The sequence below is a fragment of the Malurus melanocephalus genome, unplaced genomic scaffold (genome assembly GCF_030028575.1).
Source record: "Malurus melanocephalus ecotype Western Australia unplaced genomic scaffold, MMel_1.1 scaffold_207, whole genome shotgun sequence".
NCBI lineage: Eukaryota > Metazoa > Chordata > Aves > Passeriformes > Maluridae > Malurus > Malurus melanocephalus.
Window position 1 is genome coordinate 241,033 of NW_026623439.1, and position 19,564 is coordinate 260,596.

Consider the following 19,564-nt stretch of genomic DNA (forward strand, 5'->3'; position numbering starts at 1 on the left):
GACATCACTGCAAGAGCCAAGACTAGCTCTGGTCATCTCAAGAGTACTCTGAAAACCCTGGACATCTGCCAGGTATCCATGGAAATGCAGGGCTTCAGTAGTATTGAAAGTAGAGGTGCAGTGTCTGAACATCCTCCAGTCACTGTGGGTGTGCCAGTCTCCTGAGTGGAGGTGGGATACTGCTTTCCTGCCTCCAAGTTCTGCTCAGGGTTATGCAGTTTGCTGGAGTCCATGCTAGAAATCACTCCCCACAGCCAGCTGTTGAGCAGGAGTTTCATCCCACTAATCTTGTAGAGAGGCAGGAAGTCACTGCAAAAAAGCCCCTTGAGCGGTGCTGGGGACACAGAAGCTGTGACACTGAAGCTGGGAGGCTGGGCACTCTGCCCCAGCTGGTGGCTGGGCTGTGAGGGGTTACCCCAACAGCTTCCCATCCAGGACGGGGTGTGCTGGTGCCTCAGCCTCCAGGCTCACCATCAGGCCTGCTCACTTCCAGCAGCGTTTTAGTGCCAGCAAGACACCAGGCAGCAAGCTGAGCAAGGGACAGGGTGCCCAGAGAGCAGGGCAGGCAGCTGGGGACAGCCACTCCAGCAAGAGGACAACACACGTGCCAGGCAGCTCAGGATCTCACTGCTGTGTTGTGACACTTCACACAGCAGCACCCACCTCACAGGGGCTCTGAGGTATCCGAGGAGTCCTGGGGCCTTGTCCCATAACCTGGGCAGCCACCAGTACCCAGGGAGGCTTTGATTTACTCACCGGTGGGCCCGCTTGTCCTGGCTCTCCCTTATCGCCCTTTTCTCCTCTGACCCCGACGTGGCCCTGCTCTCCCTTTATTCCAGGGGGTCCATCCTTTCCTGGAAGTCCAGGAGGGCCAGGGGGGCCCAATTCTCCAGGCTTGCCACGTGGTCCCTAAACGAAATTCACATAACATAAAGTGAAACATTTACAGATAAGAGTAAGGTTACTCCTGCCTGCCCTAGAGCCTCTTCCACTGCTCATTCATCCTTTCATGGCAATGCCCTTTGGAGAGAGGACAAAACAGCCTTGCCATGACAAACATTAGGACATTGGTAAACCACTAATGCTCTCTCTTGTGAAGCAAAATACCTTTTTGCCCAGTGACAAAAGCAACTGTGCAATGTCAGTGACAGACATGACTTTAGGTAAGACCTCTGATGGGAAGAGCATCGTGCCTTACCTTTTCTCCATCGTGGCCTGGAGGACCTGGCAAGCCAATTTCACCCTGAAACATAAAATTGGTACTTTGGCAGTTTGAAAGCAGTTATTCTGACTCCTTCTGTGTGTCACTATGATGAAGAAGGGCAAACATTGCAGAAATAGCCTGCAGGGACTACTCACAAGAAAAAAGCATGAAAACCCCCTTTTTTTCTGTATTCACAGAATTAAAGAAAAGCTATATGGAAACCCCCTGTTCAAACATTACATGACTTCCTGAGAATTTTCCCAGTCTTGTTAATCTGACTTCCAGCTCATAGTCCCAGTGTTGTAAAGTAGTCCTCAATCAACACAATCTTACAGAATTTTGTTCCCACAAGCTGCTTCCTGAAGAGGAGGGCAAGTAAAAATGATCCTTCATCTCTGAGATTAGGCATTATCATTGTGGGAAAAGAGATCTTCAGGATATTGTGCATGAGGAGGAGGGGTAGAGGCCGGCAGGACAGTCTGATGGTGCTAAACAGGAAGTAACTGGAGAGAGCTTTAGTTGGAAATTCTGCCTGGGCCGCTCCTGTGCTGCCCTGATTCTGCAAGTGCTGAACTGAGATAGTACCTTCTGTCCTGGTGGCCCTGGAGGTCCAGCCACACCTGGAAGTCCTGGGGGTCCCTAGATAAAGAAAAGAAGTATTTTCATATTCTTTTCATATTCAACAGGGGTTTTATTTTTGTGATTTGAAATGAAACATCTCTTCTGAGTTTACAGGAAATCAAAGAGGAACATTCCAAGGCATTCCTAAAATCATATTTTGTTGAGAAGCTGAGCAATGGAGAGCCTGAGAGCTGCTCTTCTCTTCTCCTTCTGAGCACTCTCTGTTCTGAGCAGCCTGTATTACCTCTCAAAGCAGAGACATGAAAGTCCTGATTAGAATTCAAATGCCAAGATCAGAAGGCAAGATGACCTCTTCTTTCAGCTGTTGGCTGCTTTCGCTCCCAATGGCAAAGGCCAAGTGTTTTTGCTGCACCTAAATTAATTGTCAGGCCATCTGCTTAGGATAGGCACATGGCTACTTGTGTAAAACCCCACAGCAAAGACAGCAACTCACCATCAAGGCCAAAGTTCGTATTTCCTAGGGGGAAAAAAAAGTGAAAAAAAAATTAAAATAAAGAAAACAGCCACTGGAAAACCAAGCTTTTTTTCTGGAGCTGGTTTGTTCTCCACTAATGTAACACTGGCTCGAATAAGCAAGGAGCCTACATAAAATACATAAGAGGAAAAAAAAAAAACCCAACAAACCCTGGAACCAAAAAACTCACTGTGAGTCCCACAGAGCTGTTATTCTACAATTTCCCCTTTATCCCAGTGGAACCCATTCCAACCCAGAGCTGGGCACAGCCACTCGCTCACTTCATTTCCTCTGCACACGCTCACAACGAAGCTTTGGTGACTTTATTCACCACTCACCCCACGTCATGGGCCATTCCCAAGGGGGTTCATGTGTCCTCTACATCCACTAGCACCAATACATCAGCCCAACTGGGCACACAGAAGTTTACCAAAACCCTACACACAGTGAGCTGTGCGATGAAAGGGACTATGGCACAACCAAGTGTTTCCCTTCACTGCTACTGCCAAGTAGATCTACATGATTTGTTCCCAGCTGTCTGCATCCCCTGGAAATAGCAAAGCATCCAGCTGTCACCTCACAGGACAGGAGGGCAGCTGCTCACCTGGAGAGCTTCACTGATGTTCCCATCATAGTCCATCATTTCATCCTTCCCAGGCTCTCCTTTAGGGCCCTGCAAAATACCAAGTCTTTAGCCAGGGGCTGGGATTGCCCTTCAGTTGCATTGCTGAGAGCTGGGTTCACTCTGAAAAAGGAGGCTCAGTGGAGCCCATGTCATGAGTGTCTGGTTAATCATTTATTGAAGAAAACCTCCGCAGTGCAGCAATTCTACAGAATTGTAGCCAGCCCAGCTAAGATCACCACATCGTGACCATCAAAGGTGGCAGATCTGGGAAGAGGTGAAGCTGAGGCCAGAATGCAGGAACTGGATTGTCTGAGCAGTTCTTAGACTTGGGTATGCACCAACGCCCTTGTTGCCCTTTTCTCATAGGCCAGGGGCCTGAGTCCAGACTGGGATGTCCAAACTCCCTCCTTCTATGAACGAGCCACCCTGAGATGGCTTAGGAGACGTTTTCCCTCTGATATGGGGTGAGGGTATAGGGTGGAGAAAGAGCCTGTCTCATATTTAGCCACTGCCCAGCTATGAGTGCTTTTAGTTACAGCAAGTCCTAATCCGACTTTCAGTGTGGTCCCACTATCTCAGACCCCTGTGAAGGGCCAGAACTCTTTGTATGTGAAGGAATACCTACCCTTGGGCCCATGGGTCCCTGGTCTCCTGGCGAACCACGTTCTCCCTGAAACAGAAAGATCACAGTTTTAGCAAAGCTGTCCCTTCACTTGCTTGAACTTCAGGAATCATCCTCTGCTGCTTCTCTGAAATAGTCTGGACTAGACAACTTGATTTAAAATTCTCCTTTTCAGCTAAGTTTTGTACACATAGGAACAAATCTGCAGCTTCAGAACCTGAAGAAGCACTCTGTACCTTTTCTCCCTGTGACCCTGCAGCACCCGGCCGGCCAACGTCACCAGCTTCTCCCTGACAGGAAGAGAAAGCATAAGGAATGGATTTGTGTTGTGTGGAGGGAGTGTGACTTCACTGCAGGCTTTGCATTTCCAGGAGGAAGAACTGCAGAACTGCACCAGCCAAGCAACATGTGCTGAGCCCCTTTCTGCTCAGGGTAGCCCAAATCTCCTGCCACGACTGCCCACCAGGCACCCTTCTGTTCCATCCAGTGCAGAGGGAATGCTCAGACTGGCTTCTCACAGAGTCCACAGGGAAATTATTTGAGCACAAGGAGGGTATTTTCCTTCCAAAAACAGTTCACAAAATCTCTCACCTGCAGCATATGAAACAACAGTACTGAAACACTCTGTAGAACCTGAAATGCCTTCAGCAGGTAACCAGAGGTGGGCATGATGAATACAACCTTTGCTCCTTCCTACACATCTTGTGCTGGGCACAGTCCCTCACAACATACAATTCCATGAAGGAAAAATCACTCACCTTTGGTCCAGGGGGTCCAGGCAGACCTGGAGGGCCAGGTTCTCCTTTAGCTCCCACCAAGGCATTCTCAGCAATTCCCTTCTCTCCCTGTTTGCAAAGAAGAATAAGCCACATGTCTCAATTCAGACTCCTCATCTCTGTAACTTCACTTGCCAAAATACGGCCTTAGAGAGACATGGCCCAAGACAAGATCCATCAGCTGGATTTTCGAAAGCCCAGAGAGGCACCACTCCAAAGGCAGCAGCTGGCCAGGGAGCAGGCCAGTATAGTCCAGCCTGGAGGTCCTTGTGGAGCACTGCCAGCAGCCACAGCATGCTCATCCCTTTGGCTGTGGCAAGGCACTGGCTCCCCAGGGCAATGTAAAGCTGCCTGTGGACAGACCTCACCCCCAGCCTCCCTCGGAATGCTGTGTTCTTCTATTGTTGAAACTGAGCTGATCAAACCACCTGATGATGGCTTCTTTTGGAATATCTCCCTCTGGAGCTGTAGTCATCAGCCACTCAGCCCTACATACCCTGTCCTTTGCACAGAGGCAGATAATAAGGCAGTAACAGGAAAGCTTTCCCATTACACCCTCATCCCTTCCTGAAATGGTCACTGGCATTCCCTGCACTGCCCCCTTCCCCAAGCCTGATTTGAAAGGTATGATTTCTATCAGAAAATCTCAATGCACAGGGAAAAAGCCACTCTCAGGGCTTAGCTTTAGCTGAGCTGCCCTGGGCCTCTCAGCACAAAGCAACTCCTCCAACTAAGATCCCAAAAAGCCCACCTCCTCATCACATATGGATCTCGGAGCAGGAAGAAGATTGAAATCCATGTTACATCTGAGGTCCTGCTTTTAAAGGGCAACTATTGGAACATGATTCCATGGTCCTGCTCCCAGGACCACCACCTCCTCCTCACTGCAGGAGGGCATGCAATTCCTCACAAAAAGGCATCTTTTGTGTGCCCCCCTCATATCCTGACTAGGGATGACATCCAGCTGAGCAGTGCAGAACACACTGATACAGATGTGTGAGCTGTGCACAGGGAATGAGGGAGAGAGGAAAGGGGGTGAGAGTGGTACCTCCCAAAAAAAAAAAAAAACCAAAAAAAAACCCAAAAAAAAACCCAAACAAAAAGAAACAAAAACCAGGAAAGAGACAAACCTTAGGGCCAGGGAGTCCAGGAAGACCAGGGTCACCAGCTCGTCCCTTCTCACCCTGTTGGCACAACCGACATGGTCAGGGCTGACTCTGCAGGCTTTGCATCCTGAAGGAGCAGCCAAAGGTTGAGCTGCTCCTGGTTTCACAACCTTTCCTTTCCCTAGGAATTTTATTTTGGGCCCAGACAAGGCATCCTCATTGAGCAGTACCAGCTCAAGATATTGAATGTTTTCACCCAACCTTTTGACCATCTCTGCATGTTGTTGCCATTTCTCTCCAAGAAAGGCAAGAGGGAAAGGGATCCAGGGTCTCCCCTCTGCATCTTCTTTATCCCTCTGGTCTGCTAAACCCTTCTCCCTGTCAGCTCTTCTGCAAGGCTTTCCTTGATCCATATACCCACAGAAGCTGTTGTCGAGAGTGAATTTTAGGCGCGAATGGAGTGCAGGACTTTCTCCATGCCCTGCTCTTTTTCCCTAGCTCCAAATCCCAGACTCATCACGTTCTTACAAAATGCCAAGCAGTGCAGCATTTCAGCTGGCAGCCAAGCCCTGTGACACGCACCGCTCAGAAAAGCAGCGAAGGCAGGAGTGGCAAAAATGGCAGACAACAGCTGATGGTGCAAGATGGTGCCTGGAGAGCTGCAGGATGAGCTGTGTAGGGCACCATGGAGCAGGGAGGATGCCATGGGCAGTGAGCAATAGAGAGCATCCAGCATTCCCTTGGTGAAGTGGCTTTACCCAGTTCACCATGACACCTGGGCTCTATTTTGAACACTGGAGCTCAATTAAGGGTCTTTATGTTGAAGTTAAGTCCTCTTCAGACTATTCCATCCAGCTGCTAAACCCATGGTTTCCAGGTACAGTGTCCTGTTTAGGAGTCTGCATTTTTCCACGACAGAGAAAGATACTGGAGGTTTCTGTTCCATTGCAGAGATGTTTCAAATGCATCACCAGGGAAAGGTGTGTCCTTAGCCACAATCCCCACAGCTCCAAGACTCAGCAGCAGATTACATAGAGCAATTCAAACCCTCTTTTCCCTCACATCCAGCTCTCTCCACAATGGCTCCTGGAGCCATGCTGCTGGCCTGCAAAGGCTGGTGCTGCTCATCAGAGCTCAAGGGCACACATCTGACATGCAGGGGACTTGCATCAATGCTCCAGGAACAGACATGCACTGGTAGCTCCCTGGAAAATAATTAACTAGCAGCAATCTTTTTGTCAGGCAGTTCTAGAGTGCAGTCACCCTTTTCTCCAAGGTAATTTGACTTCCAGCCACCTGTACGACCCGGCCTTCCCCCCACAGCTTTCTTTCCCGGCTAGACCATGCACATTGCTGCCCTAAATTAATGCTTCTCTCCCTGGAAAAAGGGAAAACATTTCCAGGACTTTGCATCCAAGGAAAACATTTGGCACTGGGTGGTTTTGTAAACATATAATAGCTAATTCTGTCCTGGGCCTCTGTGAATCCCTGATTCTGTCTCAATACCCCACTTTTCATTCAAGGACTGTTTCGGATACACATGGCCATAAAGGCTACTGAAAACATCCCGTGCTGCCAGAACTAGGGTGTGAAGCAGTGGATTTGAGGAGGGAGGTCAGATTACTGAATCCCTGCTCAGGGTGTTATTTCTGGAGTCAAAAGATGCAGCACTGTCCTTAATCGTTCCCGGGACAAGACTCCATGGCAGGCATCTCCTGCTGCCCTGCCTGCCAGCAGCCCCCACCTCCTGCAAGCAGGAACACACAAACACACTTCGCCAAGGGGGCAAGAGCCGGCAAAGGACACATAATCCCCGCAAGCACAGCAGTGCAGCACACAGCAGCTCCCCCTCGCAGGGAACACAGCCCTGCCAGGACACCCAGCCCAAACACGCAATGTCCTACCCGCTGCCCCCTCTTCCCTGGCAAACCTGGGGGGCCCATCCTCCCTGGGACTCCAGGATCTCCCTTGATGGGGAAGAAAAGAGACAGAGAACGCGTCTGTTATGCGGCTGTCACATGCTGTAACATAACCCAGCGAGCCTCCAACAAGAGGAGCCAGCTGCTGTGAAACCAAGCTGGTTGCTCCAGGATGGAAAGGGATGAGGCCTCGGGAACTCAAACCAGCTCATGCTACACCGAGATGGGAAGACTGCCCAGGGCAGTTCATACAGTGCACAGCAGAACAGTCCCCTGCAGGGGCATGGGAAGGCTTCTGTGGGGCACACAAGTGTTGGGAGGCAGAAGGGGGACAAGGAAAGGGGCAGAGGGAATCTAACTGCTAAGCAAAGTGTGCCGTGTGTGTCTTGTGGAGTAGGGAGGAAAGGAGAAAGGCAACTGAAAGGTTTTCCATTGACACAGACATGAGTAGACTGGGAATATTTGCAGTATGGTCCCTTTCTTGACATCACTGTATCCTACTACCATTTTGCTTAGGGTGGCAGGTGCCATTAGGGTCTGGACTTAGGTACTGGGAAGTACAGAGCCATTCCTCAGCTCCCTCACCTGCTCTGGGTGGGGAATAATATACCAACCAATCAGAAGTACAGGCTCAGAGCAAAACCATCTGAGAGTACCTTTTCTCCTGGAGTCCCAGGCTCGCCCTGGTGAGAAAGAGATAGGAAAATAAAGTGAAAAACTAGGAAGAGAGAGTACAAATCCTTCTAGAGCTATCAGAATGAAGAACAGAACATTAATCCATGGGGGCCTTTGATTTGTAAGTAAGGGCATGAGAGTGCTCCAGTTGTGTATTTTTGCGCCTGCATTTTGTTTTCTCTTCATTAGCCATCTCTCAGGCTGCTGCAAGGAACTACCAAACGTCAGACTCAGGGCTTGTACAAAACTGAGTGACCACCTTGCAGTGCTTCCAGACGTTTACCAGATACGAAGGAGTATAGTAGGACAAGATTAATCTGCGGGCATGAAGGAATTTGCCGCTTCTTGCTCTATGTGACAGGAGCAGGCACGGCTGCGGGAGGCTGTGATGGTAAGAGCTCACCAGACTCGCCGCTGGGTAGCAGGGGAGCGGCTGGAGACAGGTCAGTTCTGATATTCCCCTTTAGTGGGAGCTGTCCGACCATTTTATAGCTCTGTACGCTCTCCCAGCTCCAGCCCGTGCCCAAGGCGAGGCATTACAGAGTAAAACTGACCTTCATCCCTGCGGCGGCCACCCCAGGAGCACCCTGGCAGAGAGAGGAAAGATAGGAACAGCTTGTTTGAAATTAATCGGACATACATTTTTTAAAAGCAAACAGTATCAGTCAGGTGAAACTAAAAATGCACAAATGCACCTCTTTTTCTTTCCACAAGTCAGAAGTAAAGGCTGTAACACCACACAGCACACGTCCACATTCCCTGAGAAGTCGTTCACCTATGGCAGTGGCTCTGCGTTCCAGAAAGCTCTTCCAAAGGCAGGCATCGTGAGGACAATCCAGTCAAGACAACCGGATTTCTACCCCCACCCCTGGTTTTAGTGCTACAAGTGAAGCAAAGGCCAACAAGCAGAACAGTGTCCACTAACTGAGGAATGCAAAAGAGAGAGCAAGGGCCAAACCCCCACCTCAGGGCTTGAGCCCAGGTACCTCTGCTGAAGCATCCCGAGAAAAGGCCAGCTCGTACCCCAGAGCTTCAACCTTGCTATTCCCCCTTATTCTTTTTCTATCACAGAAGACAAACCCTGCAATAAAATGCTTTCAGGAGAGCTCTGAAGCCAGACACCTCAGGGGTAAAAAACAGACTCCTGAGCACTGCAATTCAGGTGTTATTCTGCAGTGCAGAGCAAGCCACCGCCACAGGACCATGGAGTCCAGCCCTGGCATCTGAGACAGGTGCCTCTGAGCCCCAGGAGGCAGCTGCTGGCACATTTCCCTCGACAGCACTGATGCAAAAAGCAGGCTGTGCCTGTCAACTGTCTGCTCTGAAATCTCTGTACTAATACCCTCTATTAGTATTAGTTAGGTCCTGGTGAAAAGGTCCAGTTACAAAAGCAAGTATGAGGGATAACTAAGGAGAGGGGAGAGAGTGCAGTGGTGTTAGAACTTGGGAAATGTGAGGGGCTGGGATGTAGCATATGAAGCAGTGAGGAGGACCGGGAACCAAGTTCAAAGTGAAAAGAGCTTGGTAAAGTTCAAACAATGAGGAGTGGCAGCCAGAGAGCAGTAGGATCATACCTCTCAGCTTTCTGAAACAGAAATCGGGGACAAAAGCTAAAAAACACAAGGACAGAAGATGGAGATCAGGGATTCTATGCAATAAATGGGAGAAAAAAGCATTCCAGATTGTCTCAGGGTCAGTAGGTTTTAGTGAGTACGGGCTGGAGTMATGAAAGGGATAACGTGCAGCAAGTGGCTTTGGTTAGGCCTTCGCAGTGCCTTGGGATGCCTGTTCCTCATTTTTCAGCCTTCAAACAGCAGCGAATGCAGATGATGTTATTTTCTAGTATTTACCCTCACACTGCAATGCTCAGACATGCAAGGCTGCTCACACACTGACTCTGATTCATCGCTGCAGTGGCCCAGGTTCCCACTTGGGCAGCCCTGCTTGTCCCAGCTGGGCTCACACACACCTGCAGTGGTCACCTGGGACCCCCAATTTACAAAAAGCCAATTCCCTACAAACATCAGCAACTGGCTGCTCTCACTGGCATAAAGCATTAAGGTCCTGATGTTGCAAGTCAGCATCAGACTGGGCATGCCATTTGCTCTGTAAAACACTTCTTCCCCCACCATTGCCTTCATAAGTTAGGCCCACTATTTTGCAATTTGGAAGCATAAATAATTCTGCTGAGGATAGTCACTGACCAACAGACACACAACAAATCCCTGTGCATCAGGGACAGTCGAGTGCTATGGGTGAGATCAGGCAGACACGCATCACTCCTCTGGTTACAAGGTACCTTAAAGCCATGTCTTCCTGGCAGCCCTGGCATGCCTCTCTCCCCCTGGAAGCAGAGCAAGACACACAAAGACAGCAAGAGACAGGAGATGAGTCCTCCCAGGGCTCTGTCAGGAGTGCCCAGGGCACTTGGTGATGAAAAACCCTCCTGAGTGAGGTGAGGCACCATTTTCCCCATCTGACTCTCAGCAAGCCAATTGTCCTAGGCAGGGCCATTTCCCATCAGTGGAACCTCTCAAGCCTGCTGCTTACAGCAGGACCGACCCCACCCTCTCCCCCCCCAGAGTGCCACATCCCATGTCACAGGGCACAGGGAAGCACTCAGCCTGCAGTGACTACAGGATGAACAAACCTATCTGGAGAGACAGAGAATCCAAGGGTTGCCTTGCACTGTTAGCCTGAATTTTTTCTGGTAATAATTGGAAAATAAAGTATCTTCGGGCAACCTGAAGCTGTCATTTTGTTCTGGACGTTTAGTCCTTGCTTGGAAGGGCTATTCAGCAGGGATAGATGTATATGCTTTTTCAAAAAAGAATGTCTTGTAATTACAGCATCCTGTGAACTATATTTTGTAGAACACCCTCAAATACCATCATATACGTGACCTGGTGTGGGCTCCTCCAGCCCTACACAGCCTACTTAACTACCCTATTTTCAGCAGTAAGAAGGAAAGCAGTAATTAGGAATGCTTTGTACTGGAAAATGGGGACTGCTCTCTCAAGACCGATACAGTCTGCTGGAGACACCCACCCTACTTGCAGAGACCATCCTCACAGAGCAGCTCAGCCTGTGACAGCAATTCCCCACCCCAGAGACTTTCCTGGAAGAACGCCTGCCTGAAAAGCTGTTTAATTACTTAGCCCTGCAAAAGCAAATCCCCATCGATGAGAGGGAGCAGGGTAACCCCCACCCACCAGAGGAGCAACTAAGAGCCACCACCCTACACTGTGTTTTTTGATGATGCTGGCACAGCCCCCAGCACCAGCGAGATCACACAGGCACTAGAGCTAATTAAAGAGGGGAGCAACAAATGTGACCCTGTCCCACTGAAGAGCAGAAAGAAACCCAGTGACAGAGAAAAAAGAGGAAAAACAACTCTCCAGAACATCTTTAAACCGTTAAGTGTTTGAAAGCCATTGTAGTACAGCGAGCACCCGCTGGGCTGATGCCTTTATGGTCCCCTGGTGCCCTCGGAGTTGCACAGGGTGCCGCAGCCAGGCAGCAAAGCTGCCCACCAAAGGCAGCACTGGAATGGTGCAGCCAAGCCAGGAGCTGGGAAACACCACCAAAGGTGGGTACAAAAGGCAAAGCATCCAGCATGGCTCCCAGCGGGCTTCAGGAAGGCAACCAGTGGCATCTCCCAGCTCTCCTGAGCTTCACAAAGATTTAGGAGACACCTCCCCAATGTCTGAAAGAGTTAGGCTATACCTCTCCCCTCTACACAGAGGTGCAAGCAGCTTTATCCCCAATGGGTGCCAGTGATGCCTCACACTAATCAACTCATTAGTGGCCAACTAAAGCAGGCACCGTTCCTCTTTGCTCTGAGAGGCAAATTATCAGGGGTTTCTTGAGAAAGGTGTGGCCACTTTCTTTATGGCTCCTTCCTCAGAGCATGGATCATCCTCATCCTATGGATCTTTCAGAAAAAAAAAAGTAAGAAAGTGTAAGTGAAATGTGAATGTGAAAGGCTGGGGGCAGCCAGTCAAACGCTCATTCAAGTGGCTCAGGTGATCACAATCACTGCCTAAATGACCTTCAAGGGACAGAGATTTAGGTCCCTACATGATCAAAGTACAAACAGCCACAGAAGGAAACAGCAGAGACAATCTAGGTTGTGCTGCAGCTGCCACTGGATGAGAAGAGGTGGTTAAATCAACTGAGTGGTACTAGCAAGCCTCTCTGTGATATTCTTCAGATAAAGCATGCTATTCCATGAAAAACTGGCCACTACAGCTATGAATCATAGTGTTTGTCCAACGCTCCTCAAGGCAAAGGGATTGTAAAGTCTAGTCCAGGTAACTGGATCCAAAGTTGGAAGAATTAGTCTTCCAGAGTCCCAGTGAATCCTCCTAGGTGGAAGGATAACAGAAAGAAGCAATTTCCAAAGACAACAAATGCACGTGCTGTTGGATGCTCAGGAGCTGTTACTGGGTGAGGTCTGGCTGCTGATTTAAGAGTATTTGTGCACTTCCCTTTCAACCCCTCTGAGCAAAAAGAAAGGAAGTTGAATGAAAAGTGATCTTGACTATAATAAAAATGAAAGCCTGTGTGTGAAAGAAGGTGCTGCTTTGGGACTGGGGAGGTGGAACTTAGAGCTGCAATTTAGTATCACAAAATGTGTGGTGGATTTAATCTCCACTCCTGAAGTAGGATGAATAAGGGATGAAGCAGCAAGTAGCAAGACCATGTCTCCAGGGTGGCCCAGAGTCAGGGAAGACTGGGATGGCCCTGAGACTGCAATACCTGCAGGCTTCCCCTTTGCCAGAGCCCAAATGAAGGGCTGGTTAGTCCTTGTACATAGGCATGAGCAGAGCAGTTGTCTGCTAGCAATGAAACATTGGAGTTTAAGCAGGGACAAAAAACAGTTTCTCCTTTCAGCCTTTTTTCCCTCCCAGGCCACACCTGGACTTCAGTCCTTCAGTTCAGACCTGCTGTCCAGAGAGCTGCAAACTCCAAGCCCCCAAAACACATTAGTTCAAGGTGCAATACCACCTTCACTCACACTGGCACAAACAGGAGCAATACCTTTGTGCTTGATGGAATTACACTGATGTTGAAATGGACACAGGGAACCTTTGGATTCCACATGAACTGCAGTATTTCTGAGGAGGTATTGTTTCCTTGCAAGAAGACAATCAATACTGCTCTATTCAACCATGAACCCAGAGCCTGCATTCCCAAAGAACGTTTATTTAAACTCCAAGTGACGCATCCCTGGTAAACTCTGAAGGGGCCTTTTCTCTCTTCAAACAGTAATCCACCCAGATGGAAAAGATATAGAAAGTGTATGTGCTGCAGGATAAATGAGCTGCATGCCACACACTAAATACTTGAAATATACGTGTCACTGTTAATGCCTTTCCAAATATTACAGGACCAGTCTTTCCTCACGATGTTTAAGATGTATGGCATGACACAGTGTGCTCTGACTGCCATGAATACTTGCCAATGTTGTAATGTTTTAAGCACAGTCTACATTGAGTAATATATTTTAAATATATGGGTACAGTAAATTTCAGTCAAATAGATAACATCTGGGCACAAACCATATGAGCCTGTAAAAAGTGTCCAGAAACAGACAGAAAAGCTGGAGCCAAACCTCAGCCTGAATTGCAGAGTTTGAGTGGATTTGATGCGTCAGCTAACCAGATTTTATGAGGAAACCCCAACCTAGCCCATCAAATAAAGAGATGCAACAAATCACCGGCAAGCTTCATAGTCAGAGAAATGCCTTTGGTAAGAATCGAATTCCACCAAACGGATAAAGGCTGCTTTTATTGCCTGAGCTCCGAGTGCCTGTCTGTGGTTAATCAGAGCACAGATGTGTACTCCATCAAATACCCCACAGAGCTGCCTTGGACCCAACTTCCCCTTACAATCCATTAGCCCAAGGAGCAGTATCTCCCAGGTGATCTACTGTATGTTAGAAAAACATATTTGTCATGCCTACCTTGATGCCAGTGTCCCCTTTTTCACCCTGCCCAGCAAAGGAGAGAGAAAGGGGGGGAAACAGAGACAGACAGTAAACATGAAAGAAAAACCAAGCAAGCAGTTCAAATGTAGCAGCAAGCGACAAAGAGAAAGTAGCCAAAAGAGAGGTGTGATAAATGCAACCCCAGCACTCTGATTGTCCTGACAACAGCATGGTCCAGCCAAGCACAGGATGCAGCACACCACTCCCAGGGAAGGCAAAGGCAGTTTAGGTCCCTGGAGTGGATGCTGGAGGTTGCCCATACTAACGCTTTTCTACAAGATATGGGTGTAGAAACCATCAAAACGTTTCATGGCCCAGAGTACACTCATTTTCACAAAATGCAAAACACCTCTAAAGCCTCTAAAGGCTGGGTCAGTTTTATTCTTTAATGGGGGACTGTGTAGGTCCTGGTTCAGGACAGCATGGAATTATCTTGACCAACAATAGCCCAGACTCTTCATACAGGAGCTAGTGATCCTGTCTACATGATTCATTCCAGGCTCTAGAGAAGGGCCCCAGCCCCTGGCCTTTGATAGCCCTTTAGGATAGGCTTGTGCCTCTTAATCTGATGCCCCCACTGACTCGAGTTTAAGGGTTACCTTGGGGCCAGAGGCTCCAGGGAGGCCATGGGCACCAGGCAGGCCTGACTCACCCGCCTCACCCTGAGGAAGAGAAGAAAGAAAACAGTGGAAGAAGCAAACACAGCAGCAAGAAAAGGAGCTGTGTGTTGGCAGAAAGGTCAGCAGAGGTGTGAGAGGGATGTCCCACACCAAGGTGTCCCACTCATACCAACCTACCCCTGGATATCATTAAGAGAGGAGCTCCACTCTGCATCAAGAAAGATACTCAGTGTGTGAAATATATGGAGTGAAGGGAGTGGTCCCACATCCTACATCGTATCTGAGTTACCAACTTTCCTGAACATTTAGCCTTCCTTTCCCTTCTTGTTAAGGTCCCCTGCATTCATCCATTCCTTCCAGCTTTCCCAAGGAAAGGTCACAACCTTGGGCTCACCCTTCCCAGATCTGTGCAGGCTCTTTGCTCAGAAGTGAATTAACCAGACAAGTTGTTTCATGTAAGAGGAGCTGGTAGGGGAGGCCCTCGCTGTGAGGTCGCTGCTGAGAGCTGCCTGCCCTGCACACACACAGCAGGATGGGCTCCTAATGGAAAATCCAATGGTTCACTGGGAGAAGGGGCAATAAATTGTGTCTGTCTGCAGGAGTGGGCTGTGGTCTGCAGGGGCTATAATTTCCACTTCCTGACATAACAAAAACTTCTCAGTTTATACAGAGCTAATTAAAAAGCTCTCAGGTCTTGCCATTTTGCTTGTACAGCGCCCATAAAGCAAAGTGGAGATAACAGGGGACACAGGACTCCTTCCTGCTGGGAGCATTCACCTTCCCCTTCTCCAGCTGACATCTCTTTAGCAGTATCTCTTCATTCCCTCTCTCCCTTTGATCTCTCTTTGTGTCTTTCCCCTGTCTCTCCTTCCGTCTCTTCATTACACCCTCCAGGCTTGACAATCCTGCTGTTCATCAGCAGCTGCTGTAGGCATTTGGGCATTGCCCCTTTCTGCCTTTTAACCCGGTGCAGGATTGACTCTTTCCTGTATCCCAGACAGCAATAGCCAGGGATTTGGCCCCTTCCAGCCTCTTGTTTGGGTCTGGATGCACAGGAAGTGCATTTCAGCCTGGAAGTGGGTTTAGAGAGGCACACAGACTCAGGGCAAAGTCTGTTCTGTAGCTGCTGGAGTGACAAAGATATCTCCAGACCCAGGCTCTCCTTACATGGGTGACAGCAGGGGATCCATGGCCTGTTGCAGATCCATGTCCAGCAGGAGCAGAGCTCCACAGGATGCTCCAGAGTAGCCCATAGATTTTCAGCCATGACTCCACAAGGCATCTTTCCATTTAATTCATTTAACAACATTGGAGCTTCCCTTCTTACCTTTCTGCCAGGGTGTCCCTGAATCCCAGCATCTCCCTGCAAAAGGCAAAAGGACAGAAGAAAGTGAGGCTTGGCCTGAGAAGGACAAATCTCTGCCCTTTTCCCTGGGGTATTGCTGGGATGGAGACCATTCCATGAGGAAAATTCAGCTTTTGCTCAGAGTGACTCCAGTGAGCTCCTGACCCTTCAGACCTGCAGGTCATCGTTACCTGCACTGGGCTGACCCCTGGCAGCCAAGTGACACGTGTCAGCTGTGTGTCCCAGTTCCATGGCTCCTATCTGCTCACCCTACCTACATATCTCAGATAAAAACAAGTTAGGGTGGGTGGCTGCAGCTGAAAAACAATAATGACCACCCCCTCCCTTGCAGTTTGGCAAGTGAATAAATTAGAAACCATGGCAGAGTTAACAATAGCATTGCAAAATCCATTCCTGAAGTGCTGTGAAATGCTTTGAGAATGGAAGAAGCCAATAAAGCTGTGTGTGGCAAACAATTTTGCAAGACGGGCTGATGAGGCGTGCCTGGCTCAGTCAAGATGAACTCAGACGTGTCGCCTGGACAAAACCCATGAGTCAGCACACGGGCCAGACCCCAGAGACAATGCTGAGCTGGATTAGAAATCTTTCTCAGCTATTTGATGTAACCTCTTTTACCCCTCCTCCATCCATCAAAATGTACACATCTGTCCTTGCCAGGAGAGTCCACCTCTGTTCCTCATCCTTCTACACCTCTAAGTGAGGTGACATGTCTCACCTTTGGTCCAGGAGGCCCAGGTAAGCCCTGTGGATAAAAACAAAACAGATGTGGGAGTCAGAAAATGTAGACATTTCATGGGCAGCAGGGTGATGGGAGGTGCTGGCTGCTTTGCTTTGAAACACCCCTTAGAGATTTGAGCTGGTAAGCTCAAACATCCCCAATCTCTTCTTTGTGCAGATGAATACTATGTTAGCCCACACACCCAAATAAAATCATGCCCATAGCACTCCATCCCTCCCCGTTTGGTCTCGCTGAATCTGAAGACCAAAAAGCTGCTTTGCCTTATGCATTATGCTCCAGAATCTTTTCTGTTTCTCTGCCTTGTTTAGGGAATTTGTTCCCAGCCCACTGTGCAGCTCTGGAGTAAATCAGGCATTTGCAGCTTTCTCTGGCAAGCTAAATGGAGAGAACATATTAACAAACAAACCACTTGTGTCTTTAAATGAGAAATAACCAAACAATTTACCTGATATGAACCATGAAGCATACCAGGTATGTGTGCGTGTAAATATAAATAAACAAAGTATCTATGCAGGAGCTGCATATGAGCAGGCAGGAGGGGAAAACTACCCTAGATATTCTCTGATGCCTTGTTTGGCAATTCAAATGTTTAGCCATCCTGTCCTTGGCTCCTCAGAGACTGATGAAGATCTCTCAGAAAGAAATGAGATGCTTTCAGGATCCCTAACCCCTGTATTGTGTGTGTAGAGGTGCTTTTGCCTCCAAGGACAAGACCTGCTTGTCCTGCCAGCAGGCCCTGAAAACTCTTTGAGATGGAAGCTCCTTTCATTAGGCAGTGGCTACAGAGCCATTGTGCCCCAGTTCCTCCTGCAGCTCCCAGGAATGGAGCTGATTTCTGGCACCCACCTTTCCATCTCTGCCAGGCTTTCCAGGTTCTCCCGTTCTGCCCTGTTGCAAGAGAGAAGCACATTATCAGAACTTTCTGTCCTGTGCCCTGCCATTTAGCAATGGTATTATTGTATAAATGGTGCTTCTGTTCCCACCCTCCTTGGCTACTTGCAAGGACAGGGACAGGACTTCAAAGTGGGGGCAGGGAGCACGACAATTACTCCCCACATGTTACTTCCTCTCTGGGGTCATCTGCAGGGGCTGAGGAGGAGGAAATGAGCCTGGTGTCACCCACTGTGTGTCTAGATAGCAGCAGTGCCCAGTGCACACCTCCCTCCTTCCCCGCAACTTCCTCCTCCCCACACATCCACATTCTCTGCAGGTCTCCCATCCATGGCTATCTCAGCCTCACCAGAGGCCACAGAGGCCAGAGGAAACTGCCTGAGCCCTAGGGGAAGGGGGAGCAGAAGGATTTGGGTTTTGATAAGGACTTACAGGGGGCCCAACTGGCCCAGGATGTCCTGGGATTCCTTTGGGTCCAGCTGGTCCAGCAGGCCCTGGTGGACCAGGGGGCCCTGGGGGACCTTGGATCCCTGCTTGTCCTTGTTCACCCTACAGTTCATAAAACAAGAGTTATCAGCTGGCAGAGCAAACCCTTCACACTGCCAGCCCAAGGCCCCAAGGCAGGCCAGCCTGGCTGAAGCAGATGAGATAGAAGCAAGTCCCAGGTTACTGCCAGGGAGTTTCCAAGAGCGATGGAGAGCCCTATTGAGCACAGCCTGGGAAGCAGGAGCCAGCACTCTACAGTTTGCAAAGACATCTGAGGTCACTTGGTCAGAGGTCTCTTCTAGAGAGATTTAGTGATGACAAAGCAGTCCAAAGAGACCTTTTTCTTCCCTGAGTCAGTCAAGTAAAATTTATGTGTCAAGGACTGACACCTCTTGAGTCTCTAAGGCTTTCCAAAGCACTTGACAGTCACATGTGAAGCAAAGCCTCCCATGACCACACTGGCACTTCCAGGCAGAGCCACAATGTCTTACCTCAGCCTATTCTTCCCCCATACTATATTTGTGGGACAACACTCCCTCTGTTTTGCCAAGGACCAAAAGTAGAAATGCCACAAACCCGAAAGAAAATAACAGGATCATCATGGCATTCCTGGAGCCCACCCAAGGCAGGCCCATGTCCGCCAGGCAGAGCCTGTTTTTTCTATGATTTAACAAGGCAGCACGCGCTGAGCCACCTGCCATTTTCAGCTCTCTGGAACAGAGCCGTTTGAGCCGGTTCCTCCCCAGGCCCCTCAGTAGCCATTTGGTGGCTCATGCCTCAGCAATGTCATCTGGCCCAAAGGACCTGAGCGTGGCACCAAGCGGCGCTGAGGAGACAGTGGGTTGGAAGCACCACGTTTGAATACCAGACTGCTGATCTATAACTGATGATTCCAGCGAGCTCTTAGGACCCATGCTAAGCCATTCGCCTATTAGGCTCACCTCTCTAGATAAAATACAATGGCGGCCTACTGCTGGTGATCCAATTTAAATCTGAAAAACTTTCCTTGCTGGATCCACGGGAAGCTAGAAACCAAACATGGCTGTTTCTCAGTTAAAAGTTAATGGGTGTGAAGTTGGGTCTCCGCTGCGTTTATCCTCTACAACTTTATACACTGGAGGAAAAAGCATGAAATCTATCCCCTGCCTGTGTTCCTACCAAGAGCACTGTTTATCCTGGCTGCCTTTCGTAAAACATGCAGATACAGGGGATGTTTGCTTTATTTAGAATGATAAATGAAAGTAATAAGCTGCAAATTTCCTCCTTTTTGCCATGAACTCTATTTAAAAGAAAATTTCCGATATGAGGGCCAGGCTCACGAGAAGCTCAGTCATGTGTGGAGCAACAGCCATTTTCCTGTGTCTCACCACCCAACCTGCAGCCCACGCTGGGAAGCCTTGCTGGGCCAGGCAGGTCGGGCGCACTTGCTTTTCCCCCTTTTTTTTGA

The 19,564-nt window shown here is 49.1% G+C and overlaps 1 protein-coding gene across 10 annotated transcripts in view; it reads right to left on the reverse strand.

The window, feature by feature from the left end:
• COL13A1 (collagen type XIII alpha 1 chain) overlaps nucleotides 1–19,564 on the reverse strand; it is a 57,649-nt gene that overhangs the window by 16,572 nt on the left and 21,513 nt on the right. For 5 of the 10 annotated variants that reach the window (XM_057373759.1, XM_057373767.1, XM_057373761.1 and 2 more), the window contains 19 exons: nucleotides 18,064–18,180; nucleotides 17,587–17,628; nucleotides 16,717–16,743; nucleotides 15,963–15,998; nucleotides 14,615–14,677; nucleotides 13,992–14,018; nucleotides 10,323–10,367; nucleotides 8,578–8,610; nucleotides 8,005–8,031; nucleotides 7,334–7,396; nucleotides 5,454–5,507; nucleotides 4,306–4,392; nucleotides 3,784–3,837; nucleotides 3,551–3,595; nucleotides 2,905–2,973; nucleotides 2,280–2,303; nucleotides 1,790–1,843; nucleotides 1,199–1,243; nucleotides 757–909 (listed from right to left, as the gene is read on the reverse strand). In XM_057373759.1, coding sequence (XP_057229742.1) covers nucleotides 757–909; nucleotides 1,199–1,243; nucleotides 1,790–1,843; nucleotides 2,280–2,303; nucleotides 2,905–2,973; nucleotides 3,551–3,595; nucleotides 3,784–3,837; nucleotides 4,306–4,392; nucleotides 5,454–5,507; nucleotides 7,334–7,396; nucleotides 8,005–8,031; nucleotides 8,578–8,610; nucleotides 10,323–10,367; nucleotides 13,992–14,018; nucleotides 14,615–14,677; nucleotides 15,963–15,998; nucleotides 16,717–16,743; nucleotides 17,587–17,628; nucleotides 18,064–18,180 — 1,065 coding nt within the window. The remainder of the gene's footprint in view (nucleotides 1–756; nucleotides 910–1,198; nucleotides 1,244–1,789; nucleotides 1,844–2,279; nucleotides 2,304–2,904; nucleotides 2,974–3,550; nucleotides 3,596–3,783; nucleotides 3,838–4,305; nucleotides 4,393–5,453; nucleotides 5,508–7,333; nucleotides 7,397–8,004; nucleotides 8,032–8,577; nucleotides 8,611–10,322; nucleotides 10,368–13,991; nucleotides 14,019–14,614; nucleotides 14,678–15,962; nucleotides 15,999–16,716; nucleotides 16,744–17,586; nucleotides 17,629–18,063; nucleotides 18,181–19,564) is intronic. The other 5 variants (XM_057373763.1, XM_057373762.1, XM_057373765.1 and 2 more) reach the window with 5 other exon arrangements.